The sequence below is a fragment of the Meles meles genome, chromosome 3 (genome assembly GCF_922984935.1).
Source record: "Meles meles chromosome 3, mMelMel3.1 paternal haplotype, whole genome shotgun sequence".
NCBI classification, from domain to species: Eukaryota; Metazoa; Chordata; class Mammalia; order Carnivora; family Mustelidae; genus Meles; species Meles meles.
This window is the reverse complement of record NC_060068.1, coordinates 173,194,165-173,220,099: the sequence shown is the minus strand read 5'-3', so window position 1 is coordinate 173,220,099 and position 25,935 is coordinate 173,194,165. Positions and strand designations below refer to the sequence as shown.

Genomic DNA, 25,935 nt, shown 5'->3' with positions numbered 1-25,935 from the left:
AGGAACAAACCAGCTGGAAGTACTAAATTGACACCAAAGTAGTAAAGAAATGTTCTGCTTTGAAGGGTACGGATTAATAAGATCTACTTCACAGAAGTGTTGGGATAATCAAAGTTCATAAAGTATAAACTTACACGGAAGCTCTCAATAAATGGTGGATTTTTAAAATTATTTAAAAATAACAGGAACACACACACACACACACACACACATACACACACACACTGAAGCAGCAAGCTGGGCTGCCAGGAGGCAAACTGCGGAATTATTACCCCGGAAGTTCGTCGTGTTGGAGGAATGAATACGCCTGCGGATGGCCTCTAGTGTGTTCCTTGTAACTTTCAGAAGCGCATCCGTGTTCTGGTGGTTGAAATGGGAAAGCAGCCCACAGGCTTCCTCCTCTAACATCTCAGTCTCCTTCTTCTTTCTCAGGATTGTCCCCAAAGGCAGGAGGCCTGCCGGGGCCTTGCGGGATGGTGTCAAGGTGTCTGACTTTCCTTCTTCTCTCTTTGCTATTACGAGATGAGAAGATTGAGAGAGATGGAGAAAGAGAGAACCATCTAGTGTAATTAAAGAGAAGAGAACTCAGATCATTATATGCAAGTTGAATAATACTTAAATGTCAGGTTTCCTAGAAGGTGAGTCCATCAAAGAATAGGAAGAAGAAATTGGGGCACGTGATAGGCTGATGAAAGCCTCTCTTACTCAATGTGAGGAAACAGGAGAGACAGGAGCTGTGGCTGTAAAGGCAAAGCCAGACCTCAGGGACCTGGGTTCTGATGCTCTCTCTCCCCCCATCAATAGCCATTAAAGCCTTGGGAGAATCACTTTCCTTCCCTGCCTCTCAGTGTCCTCATCAGTCCTACAGAAGTTCTGCTTTAGTATAGGCAGAGGTGCTCCGATGGTAATTCCAACCCATCAACCATCCTGCTCTATTGATAAGGTACATGTGTGTAGTTTAACCAAAAATAATGGTGTGACAATATGCCCAGAATCATAATTTCAGATTTATAAATATCCTTATAAAATTAGGAGAGTGTTTACAGAGGGGTGAAATTAATCACTACATAGAAAGTGAAATTTCAGTTTTCAGTAATGTCCTAGAAAAATAAGACCCTTCCATCTCTTACCTGAACTTTCGTGTTTTGAGTCAGCACTATTCATATTAGACACTACGTCACTTTCTTCTTTGGATAGAACTTCTACATCCAGCAACATATTTATTAGCTCATTCACTGCTTCCTCCACTAATGAGCTTTTAAAATTTAGTATCTGAGCACCCTTTACACAAAGGTCCTGTCAAAAAAAAAAAAAAAAGAACATGGTGTCATATATGTCTAGCTCTTGAGACCACAACAGTAACAATAGTCATATCATAGATTCAGCTTCTAGATGGGATTCTGGCCTCCAATGATGCTTGGCCACACCCCTCACATGAACCTGGGCCAGGCATCCTGTAAAGGAACACATCAAAGATAGGGAACCAACCAAACAGCACAGACAGACCAAAATTACACTTACTTCTCCAACAGTGGGGGAAATACCTCTGAAAGTTTATCAGCAGCCTCTTTTTCCATGAAGTGTCCTTTATTTCACATCAGTCTGCTCTAGCCAGCCTTCCTTCTCTCCTCACCTTTGGCAACAAGCCATAGTCAGCCCCTAATTAATTTCAGATTCCTCTCCCCTCCCAGGAGAGCCCATTTTTTTCAAGAATTATTTTTAACAAATATAAACTAATATGACTGGGGCACTGAAATCAGTTCTGTACAGACAGATAGACAGATAAATAATGGATGGATGGATGGATGGACGGACGGACAGATGGATGAAGATAGAGACAGATGATACAGACAGTCAGCAATTAACCACCGGGCTGGACAATAAGCCCATGCAAGAATAGATTCTGTTAGTTGGTCACAGGCCCCAGTTCCTTTCCAAGCCCCACCATCACTCATCTTGAGACTCTTCTAATGTGCTCGTGGACCATCTACTCCAAACGTCAGCTTCGTGGGTCATTTACCTCCTCATCACCAATGACTTTCTCCTCCACTCTACTGCTGCAGGGCACATGGTGTTTTGATACCATTGACATAGGAACATTCTGATGTGTCCTGAAATAAACTATTAAACTTCTTTATCATCAAATAAAATATAAGACCTTGACTCCCAACTCAGAACTTCACCCAACTACCAAACTCCATCCCTAGCCTTGAGACCATCATGAAAAAAAGGTGGGTTGGAGACTGGGTAAGACATGGAATAGAGTTAGCACCATCCAGTAATAAGACTGGATATAGTCTATAAGTCTATAAGATATAAGACTCTGACACCAAAATTCCTGGGTTCAAATCCTAGCTCTGCATGATTTGGGAAATCCTTGGTTCCCAATCTGAAAAGTGGTGACTATGGTTGAACCTACCAAGTTGTTGGGAATATTCCGTAAGATAATGTACATAAAACACTAGAACAGAGACTGGTAAGTATTCAGAAAGTATTTGTTTTGTCAGCAAATCATACATAATCACAAGACCTACATTTGCCCAGGCTTGTTCATCTCATGCCACAGAAACCAGTTCCTTATCCTCTGAGAGATCACTCTATGTTTTTTAAAATCTGTATCATAAATCCCTCACTCCACACACTGTTTCCTAATGACTTGGTTTCTCAGTTCAACCATTCTTTTGCAAATATCCTTACTTCCATCACTCCCTCAGCCTTCCACTGCCCCACTCAGGAGAAGCCCAAACCACATGAACCAGGTAATCAACCCTCTCCACCTGCATACACAAGTTAAAGCAATGCAGGTGTTGTACTGGGAATTCGTGCTCCCCACATTCAGTCAGGCCCCCAACACTACCCCAGAATGATTCTACTTGACCACAGTCATGTTCCTCTACTAGGTCCCATGTCAGCTGTATGCTCAAATCCTTGTATCCTCAAATCTTTACACCATCTTCTCCCACATACTCAGCTAATAGCCTTGATTTCTACAGCACAAAGCAAATGACACAGGGACTCACCCAACTCCCTGACCCCATGCCCTCACCCTGAAGACAAACTGGCTTCTCTCATTAACCCCTTTTCAGTGAGTACAGTATTTCCCCTTCTCTTTAAGAATTATCCCATAACCTGAGTTCTAAATCACAGACTCATCTGCTTCCCCAGATACCATGCTTACTAACCATTCCTTTTCTCCTTCCCCCTCAGCATAAGAACATACTAGATGAACTTCAATGCAACATCTCCCTCTTCCTCCAACTATCATAACAAGTTTCTGCCTCAGGGCCTTTGCACTTACTGTTCCCTTTGCCTGGAATTCTCTTCCCCAAAGTTATTCACATGGTTTGCTCCTTCACTTCCTCTGCTCAAATGTAATCACAGAAGTCATCCCTGTCCATCAGCATAAATCACAACTCTCTGTCAGTTATGCCTTTTCTTCGTTACCCTCTTAATTTTTCTCCATTGAGCTTATTACCACCTGACTTATTGTTGGTTTTTTGCAATTTTTGTTTATTTGCTCTTTTGTATCCTGCACTTGAAAAAGGCTCCATGAAAGCAGGAATTTCATCTGTTTGTTCACAGCTGTATCCCCAAGCAGTGGTTTGCATAGAAGCACCATAAAAATTGTTGAGGAATAAATGAATTATAAAAAATAAACAAATTCAAGGGAAAGCAGTCATCTAATCGGTAATCACTGATTTTGGTAATCAAAATGCAAATTAAAATTAGGTTCTATGATTTTACTACTTAAACTAAAATTAATAAATTAGAATTTCTGATTATTTATTACAATAAATTTAGTTGTTTTATTATATACCTCATTATAAAATCTTTATTACAATTCATTACAATTACAATAAAACAGTATCTGTTGGAAGATAGTGAAATTGGTACTCTCATATTGCTGATGGCATTGTAAGTTGATGCCATCCTTTTGAAAAGCAATTTGGCTACAAATATTAAGAGCTATTATATGAACCCACATTCTTTGATGCAATAATTTTACTTTGAAGAAGGAAATACTCCCAGAGGGGAAAAACATGGTACATATAAATATATTCATTATAGCTCTTGGCAAAAACAGCAAAACTTTGGAAGCCATCCAAATGTCCAGCAATGAGGAACGAGTAAGTAAATTAAAGCACATAAGCTCAATAGAATATTCTGAAGGCATCATTGAAAAGGTTGACTATGAAAGCCACATAGCAACATGAAAAATATTTCTTGAAAAGATGTTAAGTGGGAGAGAAAAACACTATTTGCAACTTTATTAAGAGGCATATATAAATAGGCAATACACCAAAATTATAACAGTGGCGGTCTAACTGATAAAAATCCTACTTCTTTCCATTTTTAAAAATATTCTAAAACTTGGGATTACATTGAAAAGGAACATTTTTATAAAATAATACTAAGAATAGGGGCAATATTAAAACCATGGACCCAAGTTGTGCCCAGAGGGCAAGATCATGACAAATAAGCAGGGGAGACCGGGGGATTTTGGGGTCTGGACAGAGTTTGTAAATCTGAGTAAAGGAGGAAATGGGAATTTCTAAAATGTAGACATTTAATTTTGATTATCTAACAGTAATTTAATGTAAACTGAAGATTACTGCATATCCAGAAAAGGGTTATCAGGACAGGCCTGGGACTGAAACTCTGCATGCCAGGTTGGTCTCTAGCTGGTGTCTGGGGGCCTGGATGTCATGAAGGTTCCCACACTGCCTTACACAGCTTGTGAAAATGGTGCGGCTAATGCTGCCGACCTGTCTTCCTTCTGGGTATCTGGAATTTGGGTCCATCCTAGGCAGAGGGCGCCTATGTGGCCAGACCCTTTAGAAACCCCAGGCACTGAGTTTCCCTGTGCAGAAGTGTTGCAAGCACGTTGCTACATTTTTGATGCTGGGGCGAGAGTAAACTCGCTGTGGCCCCGCATGATAGCAAGACAGCGCAAGGAAGCTTACATAAGCAGTCCTCCCAACTCCTACCTCGTTTCCCTGACTGACTGACTGAGCATCTTTGCCACATCCCTGCAGTAAATCTCAATCCTCAGTGCAACTAAATGCTGAGTTCCAGGAGACTTTCTTACAAATTTTATGTCTTAAGATTAAATGTTATCTTAAAGATTAATCTAAGATTAAATGTTATCTTAGGGGCGCCTGGGTGGCTCAGTGCGTTAAAGCCTCTGCCTTCGGCTCAGGTCATGATCCCAGGGTCCTGGGATCGAGCCCCGCATCAGGTTCTCTGCTCAGCAGGGAGCCCTGCTTCCTCCTCTCTTTCTCTGCCTGTTGCTCTGCCTATCTGTCTGTCGGGTAAATAAATAAAATCTTTTTTTAAAAATGTTATCTTAAATCCTAATATACCATTCTCATAAATCATCCTTCTGGTGGTGATTGCCTTAGGGACTCCTGACATGCCATATTAAAATCATCCCTGATGAATTCTTATACTCAGGATGCCCAACAGGACACTGCAAATGATGATGCCAAAATGACATTCCCAAAAGGCTGCTTCATGGAGACAGCACAGTTTCTAGGATCTTAATCCCAGCATAGGGGAGCAAGGGTTCCTTTTGCAAAAAAAGTTTGAGAAATAGTGGGCCAAAGAAAGCTAAATGGGCTCTTACGTAAGAGACTTTCTGACGCCCTTTATTTTAACTGTTAATATGTAAAGACTCTGCAAGGGGAAAGGAGGGTCCAGTCTTTACCCTGAGCAGTCTGAACATAGACCCAGCCTTCTGGGTTTCCTGGCAGTGGCTGCAGGACTGTGTACCACAGAACACCAGTTTGGGAAGTGGTGTTCTCCAGAAATGTTTAAAGAAGAAATGCTGTCCCGAAGAGATTTAAAACAAATGTCTTGTTAATTAACACTAGCTTACAGGAAACTTCAACAAAATAGCTCGATTCTTCAAAAAATATGGAAAAACGAGAAATGTGTCTCATAACAATTTCTCTCCTACTGATATGAAAAGAAACAGTCTGTTCCTCATGTCTAGGTGATGCCTTATATGTTCCACTTTGGTTTCAAATTACTGTCAGAAGGCTCAGCGTTTGATCACAACTATCACAAACCAATCACAGACAGAAAAAAAATGTAATTTTGGCATCAAAAAATGCCCTTTATTTTAAAAATTTTAATAAAGGGGCGCCTGTGTGGCTCAGTTGGTTAAGCTTCCAACTTTTGATTTTGGCTCAGGTCATGGCTTCGTGCTGGGTGTGGATCCTGCTCAAGATTCTCTCTCTCTCTCCCTCTGCCCCTCCCCCACCTCTCACTCCCTCAAAAAAAAAAAAAGAAAAAAACACATCGATTTCCTGATAACCTTTGTCATTTGAAGGAACTCTGCACAGATAAGTGGCTCCTCCTGGGGGAGCTGGCAAAGCGGCGTGCTGCTCATTTCTTCCAGAACGGCATCGACGCGGAACTCCATCAGATCGTTGACCCTGTCAAGCAGCAATTCCAGGTCCTCTTTGGGAAAAATAAAAGTGAATAAAAGAGATTAAGCATTTTGTTTTTTAAAAATGCCCATGACTGGGGGGCCTGGGAGGCAGTTGGTTAAGCCTCCTTTTCGGTTTTAGTTCAGGTGGTGATCTCAGGGTCATGAGATCAAGCCCCGCACCAGGCTCTGCTCTCTCTCTCCCTCTGCCCCTCCCCCCTGCTCTCCTGCACTCTCTCTCTCTGTCTCTCTAAACTAAATAAATAAACCTTTTTAAAAAATCCACCTGGCTAAACTGCAGTAGTGAAATCAGGATTAAAGTCACTCCAGACCACTATTTCTCACTTGGGTTTCCGCACACTGTCCTTCCTCTAACCAGCTTCCTTCCTTCTGGGGCTCCCTCCACCTCCCTCATTCTGACTCGGACTCGAAGAGCTGGCTCAGATGCAGCACCACCAGGAGGCTTCCTGGGAATCTGCACTTGTTTCCCGCGGCCCCCATCCTTCTGCCCTGGCACTGACCCAAGAGCATCCTTCCATCGCCGCATGTACCATACTGCCTCCTCATGGACTCGTCACATGTCTTTCCTTCTGGAATTCCTCTTTGTCATCCTTGATTCCTCAAGAGTTGATTCCACAGAAGGCAGCCAACAGATGATCTTTTTTTAAGATTTTACTTTTAAGTGATCTCTACACCCAACGTCGGGCTCAAACTTAACAATTCCGAGACCAAGAGTCGCCGAATGTACCGACCGAGCCAGCCAGGTACCCCAGCAGATACTATCGAAGTGAAATTTCTTCAATTTTTCCTTTACAGTTACTATCATAAGGAACCTTTTTTAGAATTGTGCTGAAGTAGTACTGAACACTAAGTTCCATGGACAGAAAGGTTAATTCTAGAGGAAATTAACACTTTTACGTCAAAAGTCGGAATGATGGTTAATAAAGCTCCAGCTAAGGGATGATACCATTTCAACGGATACCATAAAGTGAGTTCTCTTTCATTCTGATATGGCTTTTGTCGGGGAATGAAGTTAAAATTGAATCCATGTTATATGCTCATAATGTATCAAAGGCATAAAATACTCCCTTAAATAAATACCTTTGCTTTCTCAAGAAATAGGCCCTAAAAGTTTTCAGTCATCTCTAAGCTAATACCAAGATACCAAAAAGTTCTGCCTGGTAAGCTTATTTCCTACTAAAAGAGAGCCAGACTTCTACATGAGCATGCGTGCTCTACATAATTCTTCCCTCTTCTGATTCTTGAAAGCTCCTTCAAGCACATCTGTGACCCACCACACCCCCATGCTACCTGATATGGCCAAGGGGACTTTGCAGATGTGAGATGTAGAGATCAAGCCTAATTGTCTACGTGTGAATTATCTACACTAGGTGGGGCCACTGCAGCCAAAAGGGTCCTTGTAAGAGGGAGGTAGGAGAGTTGGAGTCAGACAGAAGACAATTTACCCAGGAAAGCAAAGAAACAGAGAGAAAGATACTTGAGAATAATATGTGGCTAGCTCTGAGGATGGAGTGACCATGAGTCCAAAGGATGTAGACGGCCTCTGGACACCGGAAAAGATTCTCCTCTAGAGCCCCCAGAAGGAGCCATCTGTGCTGACACCTTGATTTTTAACTCTCAAAGAGTCATTTTGGACTTCTGACCTCCATCTTGGATATTTCACTCAAATCACAAAAAGAAAACAAAATCAGAGAACTAAGGAGAACTTTAGAAACTAGCTCCTGTCTCCAACAAACATTATAATAAAACATTCAAGTGTAAACATTCTAATCCTAATATTCTCTAGGGAGAATAGTACTGAAGTCTACCTTGGTAGCCTATTCTAATTTGGTTTGGAAAACTCTCTCTATGAAGTTTTTATGCCTTCTATTAATACCTCCTTCTAGAATGTTAGCCTATTTCCTCCTGTTTTAGTTCCCAGGAAGATGTATTTTGGGAAGACTATTGGTTTAGAGGCAAGGGAGATGGGTTCCAAACTCGTCCTTTCTGCTTTATCTCTGTCACATCAGAAGTCACTCAGCATCTCTAGATCACAGTTTTCCAACTTTAAATTGCCCATTATATTTAAAGTCCAGTGTCCAATAATAATAATTTTTAAATGTAGTTTATCTCTGGGGATAAAATTAAATAGTGAATATACCTAGTTTCCAGGAAATCAAAAAGTTCATGTAGTTTGATAAAATTCCCTTGGGAACACTTTAAGAATATCCCTCCCATTGTATTATTTACATCACAGTTCTCTAGAAGAAATTATACGGTAGACATTAAGAACTCAGCCTTTCAAAATGAGAAATAATAACCATTCAGACAGACTTACTGATCTTTGCAAAAGCATTTTTTAAGTACATCTCAATGTTCAGTGAGGTCCAGGTAAGGGCAGCCAGGCCAGGCCGGAGAGCTTCGTCCACTTTAGCCAGATGAGGGGCCATCAGTGGCTCTACAGTGGGAGGCATTTTTGATCTCACTCTCTGATATTCGGCCAGCATCATCTGTAATGCAATGGAGGTCAAAGGATCAATTAATATCACACTTTCAATATCTCGGGTTTTCTGGTCAAAAAGGATGGCCTCTATTTAGCGTCCAGCTGTAGGGCTCCAAGAGCAGCCTGGCAGCTACAGGGGCAAAAACAAAACAAGAATAGAAGATGAGAAATCACTCCCTAAACAAAAATTCCTAATCCAATAAGATACAGCTGAAGAAGAGGAAAAAAAGAACTTAAGAGTAGGAGTTTCTCACCCCTTACCCAGTCCAAAAGGGGAGAAAAGTTCTAAGGTCAAGTGAGTTTTCTAAACCAAGTTACCAATGCCTTAGCCTGTGCATCACGAGGCTCATTCATTCAGCTTTGTACGCGGGCACCATGCCCTGCCTGCTCCTCTGGGCACTTCCTGGGACCATACTCATCACCTGAAGTGTTGGGGTCACCAGAAGTCCGCCTCAGCCACTGCTGAAATCGAAGGCCAAGTTTTGATGTAAGACCCAAAGCATAAAAGGAGTCAGTGTTGATGTCAGCAAATGTCACGGCTTTAGGTATCATGCATACGCCAAAGACAACCAAATTCACGTCTCATATCTCACTCCTAAAGTCTAGATTCATATCTGGTGAAAGAATATTTAGTATCTCCAACTGAATACAAAAGACATTTCAAATTTAGCATCTCCAAACCTTCTCTGCCCACTAGCACTCTCCATCCCATCCACTGATGGCTCCTGTCTTCACACCCACAGGCAATCCATCAGGATATCTTGTTTGCTCCATATTCAAGAGATCTGTATCTGACCTGCTTACCATATGCACTGCTTTCACCATCACTGACTCTCCTCTAAATTATTTTAAATTATTTTAGTGATCTACCATTGTCTCCCTGCTTCCATCAATGCTCCCTACAGTCTATGCTCAATTTAGCAGTAAGAGGGATCCTTTCGAAATGTAGATCAGACTATTAACCCCATTGCTTACATGGCCACATGCCTTCCCATCACGTTTAGGGCTACAAGTTCTTCTGTGAGGCTGCAAAGATCACCCCATTACGTCTCTGATCTCATCTGTAATCACTCTTCTCATCCCTTACCTACTCTGGCCCTACCATCTTCCTTGCTGGTCCCTAGCTTCAGGGACTTTGCATCCCCTTCAAATAATTACTCAAATGCCTTCTTCTCAATTAGGCCTATGCTAAATATCTATTTAAGTTTGTAAGTTTGTAAACCATCACCAAAAACCACCTACACACTCTCTCTCTTTGCCCTGCCCTATTTTTTCTGTATACTCATCAATTTCTGATAGACTGTGTAACTTACATATTGGCACTGTTCACGGTTTATTTGCTGTCTAAGCCAACTAGAATATAGGGACCAGAGTTTCTGTAAGAACAAGAAACTTTGTGTGTTTTGTTCAATGAGCCTCAAACAGTACCTGGCACAGAGGATATGATCAATCAATATTTCCCTCATTTATTAATTAACTGTTATCAGGAGCATTTGTGATTAGAAACTCATGGATTCTGTTCCTACACTGAAGTTTACAGGTTGTACAATATTGAACTATGTCAGTATTTTTTTCATATATTATCATTTTAAATAAGACTAAAAGCACTTCCAGCCTACCTTTTTTGGTAATGTTTGTATTAATAATAATTAAATATAAGGGCGCCTGGGTGGCTCAGTGGATTAAGCCTCTGCCATCGGCTCAGGTCATGATCCCAGGGTCCTGGGATCAAGCCCCACATCAGGCTCTCTGCTCAGCAGGGAGCCTGCTTCCTCCTCTCTCTGCCTGTCTCTCTACCTACTTGTGATCTCTGTCTCTCAAATAAATAAATAAAATCTTTAAAAATAATAATGATAATTAATTGTAAGAAAGTACCTTCAACACACTTCTCAGATACAGTTTTTCTCAAGTTCATATTTGTAATGTGCATGTTGGTACTACTTTGTCATTAGATCAATGGTTACCCAAGGGTTTGCCCTGAAATACTAGCCCTAAGGTATCCTGTAAGATAAAAGGTCCCCGGATGGGAAAGTTTGGAAAAGCACTGTATACACTATCTCCCTTCTTGGACAATCACAATTAATATTAATGATTCTGAGAAAACTGCAAGAAGGAAGTAAGAAGCCCAAAGGATGTTTGTGAATTTTGTTAAACCCAACATTTCCCAGATGGACCACATAATCCTTTCCTCATACAATTCTTTTCCACAATTTCTCTATATGCTTTCAATTTCCATGAAAGCCACTTTGGAAAAGCCTACGTTGGGCGGTTCTATTAGTACCCACTGACACATGTGCTGAAGCGCTTATCCACGGCTTAGCTTCTTTCAATGTCCATCCCTTATTCTACCTGGGAAGCATCTCAGCAGGCCTTCTACTTCTCCCCTTAATCCTTCTTAACCCCATGAGATATTTTTCATCTTATAGATGAGAAACTGAGGCTTAGAAGGGTAAAATAATTTGCCCAAAGATAATGGTTTGTATCCAGTTCAATTTGGCTTTAGAATGTATACACGTAACTATTAGTCTAGGCAGGCTCTTTGCTTTTTGAACTACATTCCAAGGAAAAGATGAAGAAAACAATCTCTCAGCTACTTTGGTATATCTGCGGGAGCCTGACAGTTCTGTTAAATAGTCCACACAATAATTCTGCAATTGGGGGGTGGTCCCCGAAACATGCCAAAAGATCTATTCTTACCAGCCACTCATGTTGGATAGGGACCTTTCACTCTTTCAACCTTCAGATAGAATAAATGTCAGTCAGATAACAATTTACTTGCCCAAATTATCATTTATATGACATTTTAACATTTTAAAACATTTTTTTGACCCTCCTTCCCTCATGGTGTAGGATCTATGTCCTCCGCTTGAATCTGGGTCGACTTATGGAGCCCATCTGATTACAGCAGAAGTGATGTAAGACCCATGAGGCTCTCCCAAAAGCCATGCACATCCCTTCGTGTTTGCTGCAATGCCCTCTCTTCAGACCTGAATGAACACATAAGAAATTCTACTACCCCGAGACCTCCATCCTGAAAGACCACACAAAATGCGCCCATCCTTAGTCCCAACTGAGTGAAACTTCCAGTTTTCCCCACCAAAGAACCAGACATGAGAATGAGGTCACTTTGGACCTTCCAGATCACACACCTGCAAGCCAAACTAAATAACCTTAGTCAATGCCACATAGAACAGAAGAATCACCTAGTCAAGACTTGCTTAATTCTTTACCCACAAAATTATGAAATCTAATGAAATGGTTGTTTTAAGCCACTGTATTTTGAAGTTGGTTGTTACCTGCAATGGAACACTGAAATAATCATTCTGTGAACAAAATTATTTTAGCAACTTTATATTCTGATAAATATTATTTCTCAGTAAAAAATACTAGTTTTTTTTTTTGCAAATCTGTAAATTGACTAAGTGGTTTTCCTAACAGGCAAGAAAAGACTAAAGGGGAATCTCAACATGCTGACCCATATTTGACGGCGCCACCCCTGAGGAATGTTGGTCCACTGGCAATATCAGTTTTTTAATATAACATGAAGGAGTGGAAAACAATAGACTCCAGGTCTGGTTCAGGTTCTACTTCTGCAAGTTATTAGATATAAAACCCTGGCTAAGTCATTTAACTACTCTGAGTCATGGTTTTGTCAGAAGATAATATAATAGTATTCTATCCCAATTACCTACCATGGCTATGGATAAGATCACATGGAATAATGAATAGTTAAAATGTAAAGCATTACGCAAAGGCATGGCTTCACTGGTCTTATCCTATGAGGTTATCCACTATAAGATGGTAACGAGGGTTTCCACATCAAATATCACAGCGGCATCTCTGCACTCATCTTGCCATCCTTCAAGCTGCCTTTGTCCCTGGTGATCATCCCTTCCTGCATGAGGATTTTCTTGCCCTTTCCTCCCACCTCAATGACCAATCCTTAATTTGTTTGCATAATCATCCTCTTCTGTCAGACTTGTTAATACTGAGACAACCCAGAGGTTAGACGAGACCCTCTACTCTTCTTTACCTCTATTCTCTTCCTTGGTGATTTCACCCAGGACCATGACTAAATACCAACTATGTTTCAAGTTTATTTTTTTTAGTTAGTAATCTCTGTACCCAATATGGGGCTCAAACTCATGATCCCATGATCAAGAGTTGTATGCTCATGGGATGTCTGGATGGCTCAGTTGGTTGAGCATCTGACTCTTGGCTTCGGGCCAGATCCTGAACTCCTGGGTCACAGGAGCTCAGCAGGAGTCTGTTTGGATATTCTCTTCCTCAGCACTTTCCCCCTCTCATGCGCTCTCTCTCTTTCCTTCTCTGTCTCAAATAAATAATCTTAAAAAAGAGAGAGAGAGAGAGTTGCAGAGTTGCACAATCTTCTGACTGAGCCAGCCAGGTGCCCCTAAATGCCAACTATATTTTTAAAACTCTCAAACTGGGGTGCCTGGGTGGCTCAGATGGTTAAGTGTCTGCCTTTGGCTCAGGTCATGATCCCAGGTCCTGGGATCAAGTCCCGCATCAGGCTCCCTGCTCAGCAGGGAGTTTGCTTCTCCCTCTGCCTCTGTCCCCCTCTCTCTCTCGAATAAATAAAATCTAAAAAATAAAAAATAAAATTAAACTCTCAAACTATGCCTTCCACTCTGACTTCTTCACTCAACTCCAGACTTAACATATCTATCTGCCTGGATAACACCAGGCAGCTCTAAAAATCATCTTATGCTTCAGATGGAAAATTACTCATTCCCTCCTGTCTCCCAAAATACAGTAGGCCCAGTCTTTGCCATCTCTGTAAATGGAACTTTCATTCTGGGCCACTGCACATTGTACAGAAAAATGACCTACACAGTAATACATAATCACCCTACTTTAGTAAATCCGTTGAATCGCTCACATCAAAAACAAAGGAATCATCCTTGAGTTCCCTCATAACCTGCTATTGGCATTATTCTCTGATCCGCTGATTCCTCGGCTGCCACCCTGTTTTAACCCACCTTCATCTCCAGCCTGAGCCACTACATCAGCCTGCATGCCGCCTTCACTCTGACACTCTTGTCTCCCTAATATCTATTCTCTACCAGGAATAAGAACAAATTTTATTACTTTAAAAAAAAAAAAAAAAAGCAGCCTCCCTCTTTCTCCTGCTTCAATTCCTACAATGGCTTCCTGGTGCATTCAGACTTACACCCTGGGTTTATGAGATCGGTGACGACATGGCCTTTGTCGACCATACCGTCTCATTCCCTCTGTCTCTAGTCCAGCCATCCTGAGTACTTGCTGCCCCTCAACAGTGACACACCACCACGTTTTTGTTTTTAGTACAAACTGGGGCTAGCCAGAAAGGAGGGGAAAGAAATTAAAATATCATACCTTCATGTTACTGAAGTTCTTTTTGTATACATCTCGTTTCTGGAACAGGGCGGCTGCAAATGGTGAAACTTCTAGACCCATCTGTGACATACACTCTGTTTCTCTAAACAAGGTTAATATTTGAGGGTCAAAGTTTACGAACAATTCCCCTGTACGTGGAGACTTCACCAATAGAGACGCCTTGAGTCCTCTGTGAATTTCCTCAATCTGTGTGAAGAGATCAACATTTTTACTAGTAGAAAGTTCAGTGCCTACACAGGGTATCTAGCTCAGCCATTTCTGGGAACAATGACCAGTAAGTATTGTTTCATGGATGGATTCTTCTCAAATTAAAAACAACACTCTTCTTCTAAGGTCACTTTCAGAAAAGGGCCAAGCTCTTGGCAGTGAGGCCACGCAGTCAATCTGACAGAACAGCTGGGTTGTGACTCTCTCACACCCAACAGGTAAGTAGACACGGAAATAGTGATGGCTTCTCAAAAGCCATTTAGCTCTGTGGTACCTTCATGCCTACTCAGTTATTTTTCCTAATACAAGTTTCATAAAATCTACTAAACTCCGTTTTCAGTTATCTGGAAAAACAGTGAATACCACTATGGAGACATGTCTGTTATAGGCTCAGGCACCAAAAGCTGAACCAGGAAAATGAGACACCATTTTAGAGGCTTTGTCAGTCTGAATTCTATCCTCCAAAATACTTCCTGCCAATCTACAAAGAGATACAAGTGTTGGGAGGGTATGAAATACAATTTGACGAACCTAGTATAACCAAAGAAAACTTAAGACTTCACTTAACAGAGACATACTAGTATTCACTGACCCATTACAGAATTTAATTGATAGAAAAAAATCAGAAATCCTGGGGCGCCTGGGTGGCTCAGTGGTTTAAGCCACTGCCTTCAGCTCAGGTCATGATCTCAGGGTCCTGGGATCGAGTCCCACATCGGGCTCTCTGCTCGGCAGGGAGCCTGCTTCCCTCTCACTCTCTCTGCCTGCCTCTCCGCCTACTTGTGATCTCTCTCTGTCAAATAAATAAATAAAAAATCTTTTAAAAAAAATCAGAAATCCTAATCAACTAGGTAAAAGAACCAATAAACAGGATCTTCTTTCTCCCTTAGGAGTCTGCAAGTTAAATAAAAATGAGTTTCTGTTACCTGGCTTATAATTATTTTTTCAAAATTGATCATTATTTTTCTTCATAGACATATTATACTCTTTGATTATCTACACTCAATCAAACCTGCCTTAGGATCTACCCACAAATCCAACTTCCTACAGGAATGAAACTGTCCAGTGCTAGCAGAGGGGCCCCCACTTTTGACAGTGAAGACGTCTTGGAAGAGCGCACATGTAGAGACTCACCTGCTGAAGCCATGCCCTGTGGTACAGAACCTCGAACTCCAGGAGCACTCTGGCTATCCTGTTGTAACTGCGAATCACGGGCTTGGCTTCAGGCGTCTGGAGCACAGTCGGGTGCTGCTGGAAAAGCTGCATTGGTTGCTGGATCCTGTGGAAGAGCTGACGGGCCCACAGAATCTTCCCGGCGATGGGAGGCTGATCTCGAGCCAAAGGAGGATCACATTTCTGCTTTGTATACAGCTTGGAGATCATGTCAATGTCAGCCCCATAGTTCTCAAGAATACGCCGGTATTTGTCATCGATACCAAGATTAGGTATGTTCAATCTGATATTTTTTAAAAAGTGAATGTTTTGAATTAATGAGCAGATACCTAGCAACCTTCTTTATTAAGACTTATTTTAAAACTTATGGTCGGGGCGCCTGGGTGGTTCAGTGGGTTAAGCCGCTGCCTTCGGCTCAGGTCATGATCTCAGGATCCTGGGATCGAGTCCCGCATCGGGCTCTCTGCTCAGCGGAGAGCCTGCTTCCCTTCCTCTCTCTCTGCCTGCCTCTCTTGTGATTTCTCTCTGTCAAATAAATAAAAAATCTTTACAAAACAAAAAAAAAAACTTATGGTAATGGAGGGGCGCCTGGGTGGCGCAGTCGGTTAAGTGTCTGACTCGTGGTTCCGGCTCAGGTCATGATCAAGGTCACGAGATCAAGCCCTGCACTGGGCTCCACGCTCAGCACGGAGTCTGTTGTGCTTCTGCCTCTATTCCTTCCCCCCACTCACTCACTCTCGTTCTCTCTCAAATAAATAAATAAATAAAACCTTTAAAAAATATAAGGTAGTGGAAAAGAATGAGGTATTTATTTGGCATTTAAAAAAAAAACAAAATAGCATCAATCCATCCCTTATATCTCAATAAAGTGATTTTAAAAAGTAGGATTGGGGCGCCTGACTGGCTCAGGCAGTAGCGGATATGACTCTTGATCTCAGGGTTGTGAGTTCCAAGCCCCATGTTAGGCACAGAGCTTACTTAAAAAAAGAAAAAAAAGAAAAAAAAGTGTCAATCCTTAAAATCTAGGCAAAACCATTAACCCGGTAAGAATTTTTTCAAATTACTTAAACATTAATATGAGAAGCAGTCACAAGGTACTTCAAAGCTAACAGGAAATAAAACAAATTCTTAAGTATCTTAAGAACTTAAAAACTGAGACCTTGTTATGCAGAATGACAAGAAAGGATTTTCTTTCCATTCGAATATGAGAAAATAATAAGAATGAAATAAACTAATCTATGCTCATATGACCCCCATTTTAGAAGACAGAACAGAATTTGTTTCAAATTTTTACCTTTCAAATTTCTTTAACATACTTAGAGCTTGATTTGTGTTCTGAATTGTTTCAAAGGTAACATCCATGAACTTCTGCAACTCATTCTAAAATAGAATAAAGTCTGATTGTAAATAGTGAATCCGCATTGAGAAATGCCCTGTTAAAAAAAAAATTTTAGGGGCGCCTGGGTGGCTCAGTGGTTAAAGCCTCTGCCTTCGGCTCAGGTCATGATCTCAGGGTCCTGGGATCGAGCCCCGCATCGGGCTCTCTGCTCAGCGGGGAGCCTGTTTCCTCCCTTCTCTCTCTCTCTGCCTGCCTCTCTACCTACTTGTGATCTGTCAAATAAATAAATAAAAAATCTTTAAAAAAAAAAAAATTTTAGAGTATGCCTTTTATATGAAAGTGAAATTGACATACAACGTCACGTCAGTTTCAGGTACAACACGTTGATGCGACAACACTACACATGACTCAGTGCTCCCCACGTAAGTGTAGTCACCCTCTGTCACCATAAATCATTACAATATTAGGGAGAAAAAAGTCTTATTGAGCAGCAAGTCAAAAGAGTTCCCCATGCTCTATGAACACATACAATATAGGACAAAATACAACAGAAAACTTAATATTCACCTGAGCTTGAAAGATAAATGCCCAGAAGTCAGAACAAAGAGGGACCTGAAAGCCCGAGCTGTCACAGGAGCTGGAGCTGGCACCATGGCAGACTCCAGGGGCCTGGGGGTTAGCACTGGGGTCTTATCACAGGGTGGGCAGAGAAGTTGTGGGGCCTTAACACTCTCCAGAGATCCCTGCAGAAAGCCAGGGCCCTTTAAAGGCAGCCCAGGCCAAGCAGTGATTCTGTCCGCAAGGTGGGGAAAGCGGCAAGGGGGCTTGCCAACTGCCCAGAGCTGTGAATGGATGAAACAGGCCATCATGATCCTATATTTCCTCCATAAAGAGCCAGGCAGCCACTATTTTCAGCTTTGTACAGCAGGTACCTTTCACAACTACTCATCTTCCACTTATGCAGAGGCAGCCATAGACAATTCATTAAAAAGACACAGAGCAAGATCGGGCCCTTGGGCATGGTTTGCTGACCTCGGCCCTAGAGCAAATGAAATCCTGTGTCTGTGCTGCACTTGGGAGAGGAGTCTGAGTTTAGACTATGCATGACATGGGAGGGTCTAACCTAAGAAATTAATATAACAGGTAGTCTGGAGTGCCAAAACCACTGGGGCCCCAGCAGAAGGAAAGCAAAAAGCTCATCTATGGAAACACATCCATAGCCCAGGACCACAAGACCAGTACAGAAAAACTGGTAAAATAACTCCTGAGAATTTCAAAAGGAATGACTTAAATATATCAAAGTTTTAAGAAATACCTCTTTCATACATCCCTCAAATCAGTTTTCCAAAATGTTCTTTATTATGGTTGTCTTGAGGACCTCACACATCTTATACTATTGTATAATTTTGTTCAAAAATAAAATTGCACCCAAAAATGAAGCATGTGATTACTTCTTTGTTTGCTGTAAGACTTAGTACAGTTGTCATTAAAATCTAAACTGAGGGGGCACCTGGGTGGTTCAGTGGGTTAAGCCTCTGCCTTTGGCTCAGGTCATGATCTCAGGGTCCTGGGATCAAGCCCCACAATCGGGATCTCTGTCCAGCAGGGAGCCTGCTTCCCCCCTCTCTGCCTGCCTCTCTGTCTACTTGTGATCTCTGTCTGTCAGATAAATAAATGCAATCTTTTTTTAAAAATTTAAACTGAGTAAATCAGAGACAGAAAAATTATTTCATTATTTTCTGGAACATTATAAAGTTTCAATCAATCCTTTTTTTTTTTTTTTGTCAATTTTACCAGACAGAAGTTTTGAGCCTCTACCATTCTAAAGGAATCATTAACTTGCGTAGTGATAAAACCAGGAAGCCAGTTTCATATGCAGTGAAAATTAGTACCAAGATGAGCATGATAGTACGCAAGTAATTTGATAAGACAACCAATTAGAAATATCCAGGACACCACTGGAAACACTCAACATTTGCAGAGACATTGCTACCTGAGGGAAGTAGGAATGCTCCCTGCCCCATTCAGCAGAGCCCCAAAGTTGAAGGATCACTATACTTACGATAATACATTTTTGCTCTCAGTCCTTCTCACTACTCCCACTGAAACTATATATAGGAAATATATAAATATATATATATTGACTGATCGATGTTATTTCTGCAAAGACCACATCCTAAGACTCAGAAATTGTCTTGCACTCAAGGACAGGAGAGTTACCCTACCTAAATAAACACTCAAATGTGGCCACCACATTCACAGAAAAAAAATTGCGTATAAATACGCACAACTAGAACAAGTGCAATGTTTCCATCCTCTCCCTCAAACTTCAGACACCAGCAACTTTATTGAACCCCAACACCTGTACCCGGTTTTCCTTGTATTTCTGCCCTGTGGCTTCACAATGGCCTGGACTAAGCTCTGTATGAACATCTAAGACACTGAACTCGTCTTCTTTCCCCTCGTCCTTACGTCCTGTCTTAGTCTTGTGGAGTCTCGTCTTGGAATCTTCACACTACTCCTCTTATTAGTTCTGGGCTCTCAGATCCTGCTCAGTTTTTTCTCCTCTCAGCTTGACATCTCAACAGCTCATACTTTACTAAATACTGCCTTATCTGCCTGCTGGAGTAACTATGCTTCTAGACTTCCAGCACTCTACCTAGTTCCAAGACATTCCCTCTCTTTGACCGATTAGCACCAGCGGGAACCCTCAACCTGGGTAGGACTCCGGGCTCTGATCCCCTGGACAGTACAGTGCTGGACACAGCCCTGATCCAAACCACTCACCTACCCCTACCCCACCCACAAGCGCTCCAGTCTCTATCTTGGAGACACCGCGGTTACTGGTTCCCTCCATCCCTTGTCTCCAAGTTTCACCACCTCTGCCCTTAACTCCAACCAGAGCTATGAAAAGATCAGTATTTTCACCCTGATTATATAGACAAGGGCTGAATTCATGAGAGTGGATGAGTAATTTAAAGGAGAAAGGGGCTGATTAAGAGAAAGAGAATGGAGGGGCACCTGGCTGGCTCAGTCAGTGGAGCGTATGACTCTTGATCTCAGGGTTGTGAGTTCAAGCCCCACATTGGGTGTAGAGATTACCTAAAAATAAAAATCTTCAAAAAAGAAGAAGAAGAAGAAGAAGAAGAAGCAGCAGCAGCAGCAGCAGCAGCAGCACCTGGGTGGCTCAGAAGGTTAAGCACTGTACTCTTGATTTTGACTCGGTCATAATCTTGGGGTCATGAGATCAAGCCCTGCATTGGGCTCCATGCTCAGCGGGGAGTCTGCTTCTCTCTCTCTCTCTCTCTCTCCCTCTGCCCCTCCCCTCAATTTGTGTACTCTTTCTCTCAAATAACTGAATAAATCTTTGAAAAAAGAGAGAGAGGGAGAGAATGGAGAAAGCGACAAAGAAGTCAAAGGAACTTTGGTTATCCAACCAAAGAGACATGGTGACCATGTTTGAGGTGTAAGATGAGATAAACAATAGCGCTGACTTCAAAAAATACAAGATTAGGGGCGCCTGGGTGGCTCAGTGGGTTAAAGCCTCTGCCTTCGGCTCAGGTCATGATCCCAGGGTCCTGGGATCGAGCCCCGCATCGGGCTCTCTGCTTGGCGGGTAGCCTGCTTCCTCCTCTCTCTCTCTCTCTGCCTGCATCTCTGCCTACTTGTGATCTCTATCTGTCAAATAAATAAATAAAATCTTTAAAAAAAAAAATACAAGATTAGCGAGAATAGGAACTAGCATCTGTAACGAATGCCTTAAAACCAGGCTGTAGGGCATGAATAAAATTGTATTCTTGGTATTACACAAAGTGGGCACAGTCTCGACAAGGTCTCCCCACTCCTCTCACAACCCCCATCCATGCACTTGGACAACGTATTGTTCCAGCATCAGGTACAGCCTCCTTTCTGAAGCCTTTGCTAATCCCAGCCGAGCAGAGGGTAGACTAGGCTCCCATCCTACCCTCACCTGCTGTTGCAATGATCCTATCCTGTGTTACAGCTTGTCCTCCCAGTAAGCTTCCTTAGGACTTCTTTGGAATATGTCCTTTTATCTTTGAATCTTCACTTCCAGGACTAGATCAGAATATTACACTGTTATATTGGTCATTTTAGCCACTATTCACCTATTTTAGCCACTATTCACCCTTTTTAAAATGACGTGTTCTTTATTCGAACATATATGTACGTTTTAGTCATATCACATGTCTTCCTCTGTCTGACTGTGAACTCAGAGGGCAAATCTACATGAGTTATTTCTGTCCTGGTAACCCACAGCATAGAAGCACAATGCCTAACTGATATGCAGTAAATACTTGTTTAATTGCAGCAGATCTAATTGCTATTAACTCATGACTCACACAATAATTTGGCAAACATTCTTTGCTCTCCAGTTACGTGAGGTGCCCTGGAGACAGAAACAGGAATGAAGATAACTCCCGCCGTGCAAGGTGTTCGCTGTCCCCCTCTATCCCACATACAAGCCACTGACTGAACTACCACATGATCCGAAACTGCTAGGAAGTGCAGAGGGAGAAGAGAATCAGGACTGCCACTGCCCATTGGTCTCCAAAGAGATCAAGTTCCACTGTCCTTGGGGCCTTGTGTGGCTCATCTGGGGTTAAGCATCTGCCTTCGGTTCAGGTCATGATTCCAGGGTCCTGGGCTTAAGCCCCACATTGAGCTCCCTGCTCAGCAGGGAGTCTGCTTCTCCCCCTCCTTTTCCCCTCTGCCTGCTTGTGCTCTCTCACTCTCTCTTGCGCTCTCTCTCACTCTCTGTCAAATAAACAAATAAAATCTTTAAAAAAAAAAATCCGATATCCCTATGTCTGAATCAAGCCGCAAAAGAGATGACTGCATAAGTTATCATAGGCACTGTATCTCCCCATCAACTGAAACGTTTCTTCCAACATAATTGTTAAAAACGTGAATCCTCTAGCCAGACTCCCTGGATTTAATCCTGACTCTCCCAATTGTTGTCCCTGTGACTTTGGGCAAGTCATGTAACCTCTCATGCCTTTTTCTTCTTCTGCACATGAGGGTAATAACAGTACCCACTTTAAAGGATTACTGTGAGTATTACATGGCCGACACCCATAAAGTGCTAGGACAATACCTAACATACAGAATTAGCTCATTCTATTATAATTCCTTTTACCACTGAACCCACCCCCTCAGAGTTCTTTTTTCTTCAAGTGCAGAAATTGACTTCAAATCGAAAATGTTGGGAAAGAAGTAACAGAATGACCACTTTCCTTTCACAATCAGAAAGGCATACACTTAGCACTTCACTAGGATGAAAAAAAGTTTGAATCCGAACTATGGTAGGCAGCCACGGGGTCATCTCCCCTTCACCCTCTTTGATCTTCCTCCTCTAACGACAAACATTCCCAACCTACCCCCCACCCAGAGGTCCCAACCCCCCTACTTTCACCACAGAACCCACAGGTGACAGGTCCAGGGCTAGACACTCCACCAGAACTGGCCAACCCAACCCCTTCCTTAGGGATTTGAAGCTGGGGCTGGTCCTGATATATATTCTCAGAAGTTGCTAATGGGCATTCATTGCCCATATGGACTGGAAGTCAAGATGGCTGGTCTGTGGTGAGTAGGGGTGGGGGCTGGGGGGAGAAGGAAAAGAGAAAGAGGCTGCAGACCAAGAGGGACACAGGTGGGGTCCTGGTACCACTGAGTGGGTCCTGGTACCACTGTTTCTAAGGCCAGCTGCAACCCTGCCTTTGCAATCTACCAGACAGCTGGTCAGAATCATAGCTATAAAGTAACAAACAAATGGAAACAAATTTCTATATTCTAATAACCCCACATTTCAACAGAGGATGAAAGTTAATTTTCTAAGAACTAAGATGGAAGACATGCAGAAGTCTGTGATTACAGATCATTATCCAAAGCTATATTTATGACCCTTTAATCCATGAAAAAGAGCCTTCAATTATTAATGTGAAATCACAAAATGCAGACTGAGGTTACAATCGGTCACCTCTGTGACGAAGACGCCTCTCCCTTCTGAATGGTTAATGATTAGCAGCATTATACAGAATGGAAAAAATAAACACACAACTGTCAACGGGAATTTTATTACATGACTTACATGAAGGTCATTAGTCTGCTTGCAAAACTCTTCATAATCCTGGTCAAAATCCATCTTCCGCTGGTCTAAGAAGTTATAATCCTTTTTCTTTATGGTAGCCACCATACTCTGAAATGTTATCAGAGAAGTAAGACAATATTTCAATATTCTTGCATTATTTAATTAAATATAACCTTTAAATGTAGAACCTGTATAATCATTCCCCAAAAACCAACTTAAAAGGAGCCTTATTTCTTTAATTATTTGCATTGCTTCATGCTTATCAGAGGCAATATAATGTTGCCTAGTGCATCCAAAGAAATCATTTAGAAAGCATTTTCATGAGGTTTTACATATTCCTAAAGAAAAACAGAAAGTAAAATCACATCTGAAAAGTAGGAGAGATGTTTTCTCTAAAAATTTCTTACTAATGACACCTAAATTTTTTTTTTAAAGCCCAGAGTAGAATTTACTAAAACATTTTTCATTGAAAAGTTTAAGCCTTCTCGGAAAATAAATAACATAAACAGAACCCAAACAGCCCAGGAAGAAAACACTTGTAATATCTAGAGATGAAAAACTATCTTCCGAGCCTCACATGCCTGAAATAAAACATCAAACCACAATCTGCCATTTAAAGACTCTCCAGAATTAACTGCTGCTTCCTCCCACCCTGCAAAGCCACAGTCTGTGACTACAAAAGTACAAATCTGGCAACTCATCTCCTTGAGAATACTATTATCCTACGTTTTGTTTGCTCAGAATAATGAGCTATCGTGCTCTAGGATCATTCTTAACCAAGTACTAAGCCATCCCCAAACTCAGGTGCCCGCACTGTTGACACAGGCATATAATTTTTATGAAGACAGTTGAGCCTCCTTCCATCATCTCCTCTTCAAAGTCATTTCCATTTAAACATCAATTCAAATCTCTCAGTAGACAAAAGTGTATAAACTGCGTAACTTCTTGAGTCAAGTTTACTAATTAGAACCTACGCTTTCCGTGCTGGATAGTTACAAAATTAGTTCCATGAAGACACTGTATCCATATAATGCCGCCCATCATGTTATGTGCCCTGTATATAAATGGTCACTTAAGAGTATTAAGTTAATAAACTGATTAATCATGACCTAAAACCAACTCATCAAGCTCGATCTACTTAATCATTTACTTGGCAGATACTTAGTGCACCCCTATTATACACTAGTGAACGCTAAAGACACAGGAAGAAACGGAACAAACAACTCTGCCCTCAGAGGACGTCCATCCTGGGTGGCAGAGGGGGGTCAGAATCTATGTAAAGCACAAATAATTTCACACCATGTTAATTTCACACCGTGGTAAATGAGCAATGTGACATGGAGTGATTGAGAGGAACAGAGATCAAGGAAAACTTTACTGAGAGGGTCATTTAAATGAAAATCTAGAAGCCAAGAAGGAATAACCATGTGAAGATCCAGAGGCAGAACTTTCCAGAAAAAAAAAGTTCTATAAGCCCTAGCGTGACTGAACTGAACTGACCTGTGTCTGGAGAACATCGAAGAACAGAGGCAGGCAAGGAGGTGGGAGGCGTGGACAGGACCCTGACAGGTAGGCAAGGAGCCTGAGTTTCACTTCCATGGTCACCATTTTGAACTTCTGACACCGGTCCCAACACAAAAATCTCACCTGATGCTTTCATGCACCGTCTGCATTTTATGTCACTACTCTCTGGAACATCCATTTCTCCCTATCTCACTTTAGAGTTTCAAAGCTATTTCTCTCCCCAGTATTTTTATCAGGTTAGAACAGTCTTTATCTGCATTTAGATGTATAGTTCAACTTCTCCCTCAAAAATAAGCTTTGACATATGCTCCAAAGTTATTTTTTCATTAAGAATAGAAAATAAATAAATTCCGAACTGAAAAGTAAATGAACACATTCTGTCTTTGTTTTGCAAAACTGTCGTTTCAGATTCAGGTTACCCACTGGGAGATAACACCCAGCCCACCTGAAATGTTTCCTGCTGTATAACAAAGGTCTGTTTTCTTCTTTTCCTAAAATCTGGTCTACTCGGGACATGAAAAAGATCCCTGATATTAGCCTAAGCGGTTAGAGGACAAAAACCAACGTGGGACAGTAAATGTTATGATCCCTTTCAAATGCAAGTACATACTCCTGTCCCCAAACAAGAGAGACTTGACTGTATCTAGACTAAGAATCTAAAACCCATTTTGTTTGTAAATTGGTTTTTTTTTTAAATCTTCAAAACAGTATTAGATCACTGTGCCCACTTTAAAAACTAAGATATACCTTTATATGATAAAGCAGTTAAAAATAAAAATAATTGGGAGCGGTCGAGCTAAATTAAAATCTGGTCCCTTTATTTGGTTGACATAGTTCCAAATAAAATGCTAAGTGTGGCTACAATTGGATACACTCAGAACCTGGTGTTAGCTAGTGCCTGACACACAGTATATGCTTCATTAAATATTTCTTGCATGAATAGATGAAATAATAAGTTATAGTCAAACATTTTTCTTGTGCTCCTAATGAAAATACTCTTACTAATGATGATTAATTTTAGAGTATTGAGAGGTCATTCTCGAAATCACATACCTGAAAAGAACATATTAGCACCATTACACAATTCTCAAATAGATTTAATTCTTTATTGTTCAAGGGCCATGAGCCTCTATCTAACATTACAGATGGATTATTTGAGTCACTCTAAATATAGATATTTGCACAAAATGTCAAAGTTTTAGTTATGGATGAGGGTAGCAAATTTAGTTTAAGGTAGAGAACCTGGG

At 41.4% G+C, this 25,935-nt stretch overlaps 1 protein-coding gene across 1 annotated transcript in view; it reads right to left on the bottom strand.

Annotated features, from left to right (window-relative positions):
* Positions 1-25,935, bottom strand: part of DNAH5 (dynein axonemal heavy chain 5) — a 273,433-nt gene that overhangs the window by 172,613 nt on the left and 74,885 nt on the right. Inside the window, exons 12-19 of the mRNA XM_046001046.1 lie at positions 23,165-23,272; positions 17,011-17,096; positions 15,678-15,999; positions 14,316-14,522; positions 8,772-8,943; positions 6,320-6,465; positions 1,131-1,296; positions 273-512 (exon numbers count right to left, since the gene is read on the bottom strand). Of these exons, the coding sequence (XP_045857002.1) occupies positions 273-512; positions 1,131-1,296; positions 6,320-6,465; positions 8,772-8,943; positions 14,316-14,522; positions 15,678-15,999; positions 17,011-17,096; positions 23,165-23,272 (1,447 nt within the window). The remainder of the gene's footprint in view (positions 1-272; positions 513-1,130; positions 1,297-6,319; positions 6,466-8,771; positions 8,944-14,315; positions 14,523-15,677; positions 16,000-17,010; positions 17,097-23,164; positions 23,273-25,935) is intronic.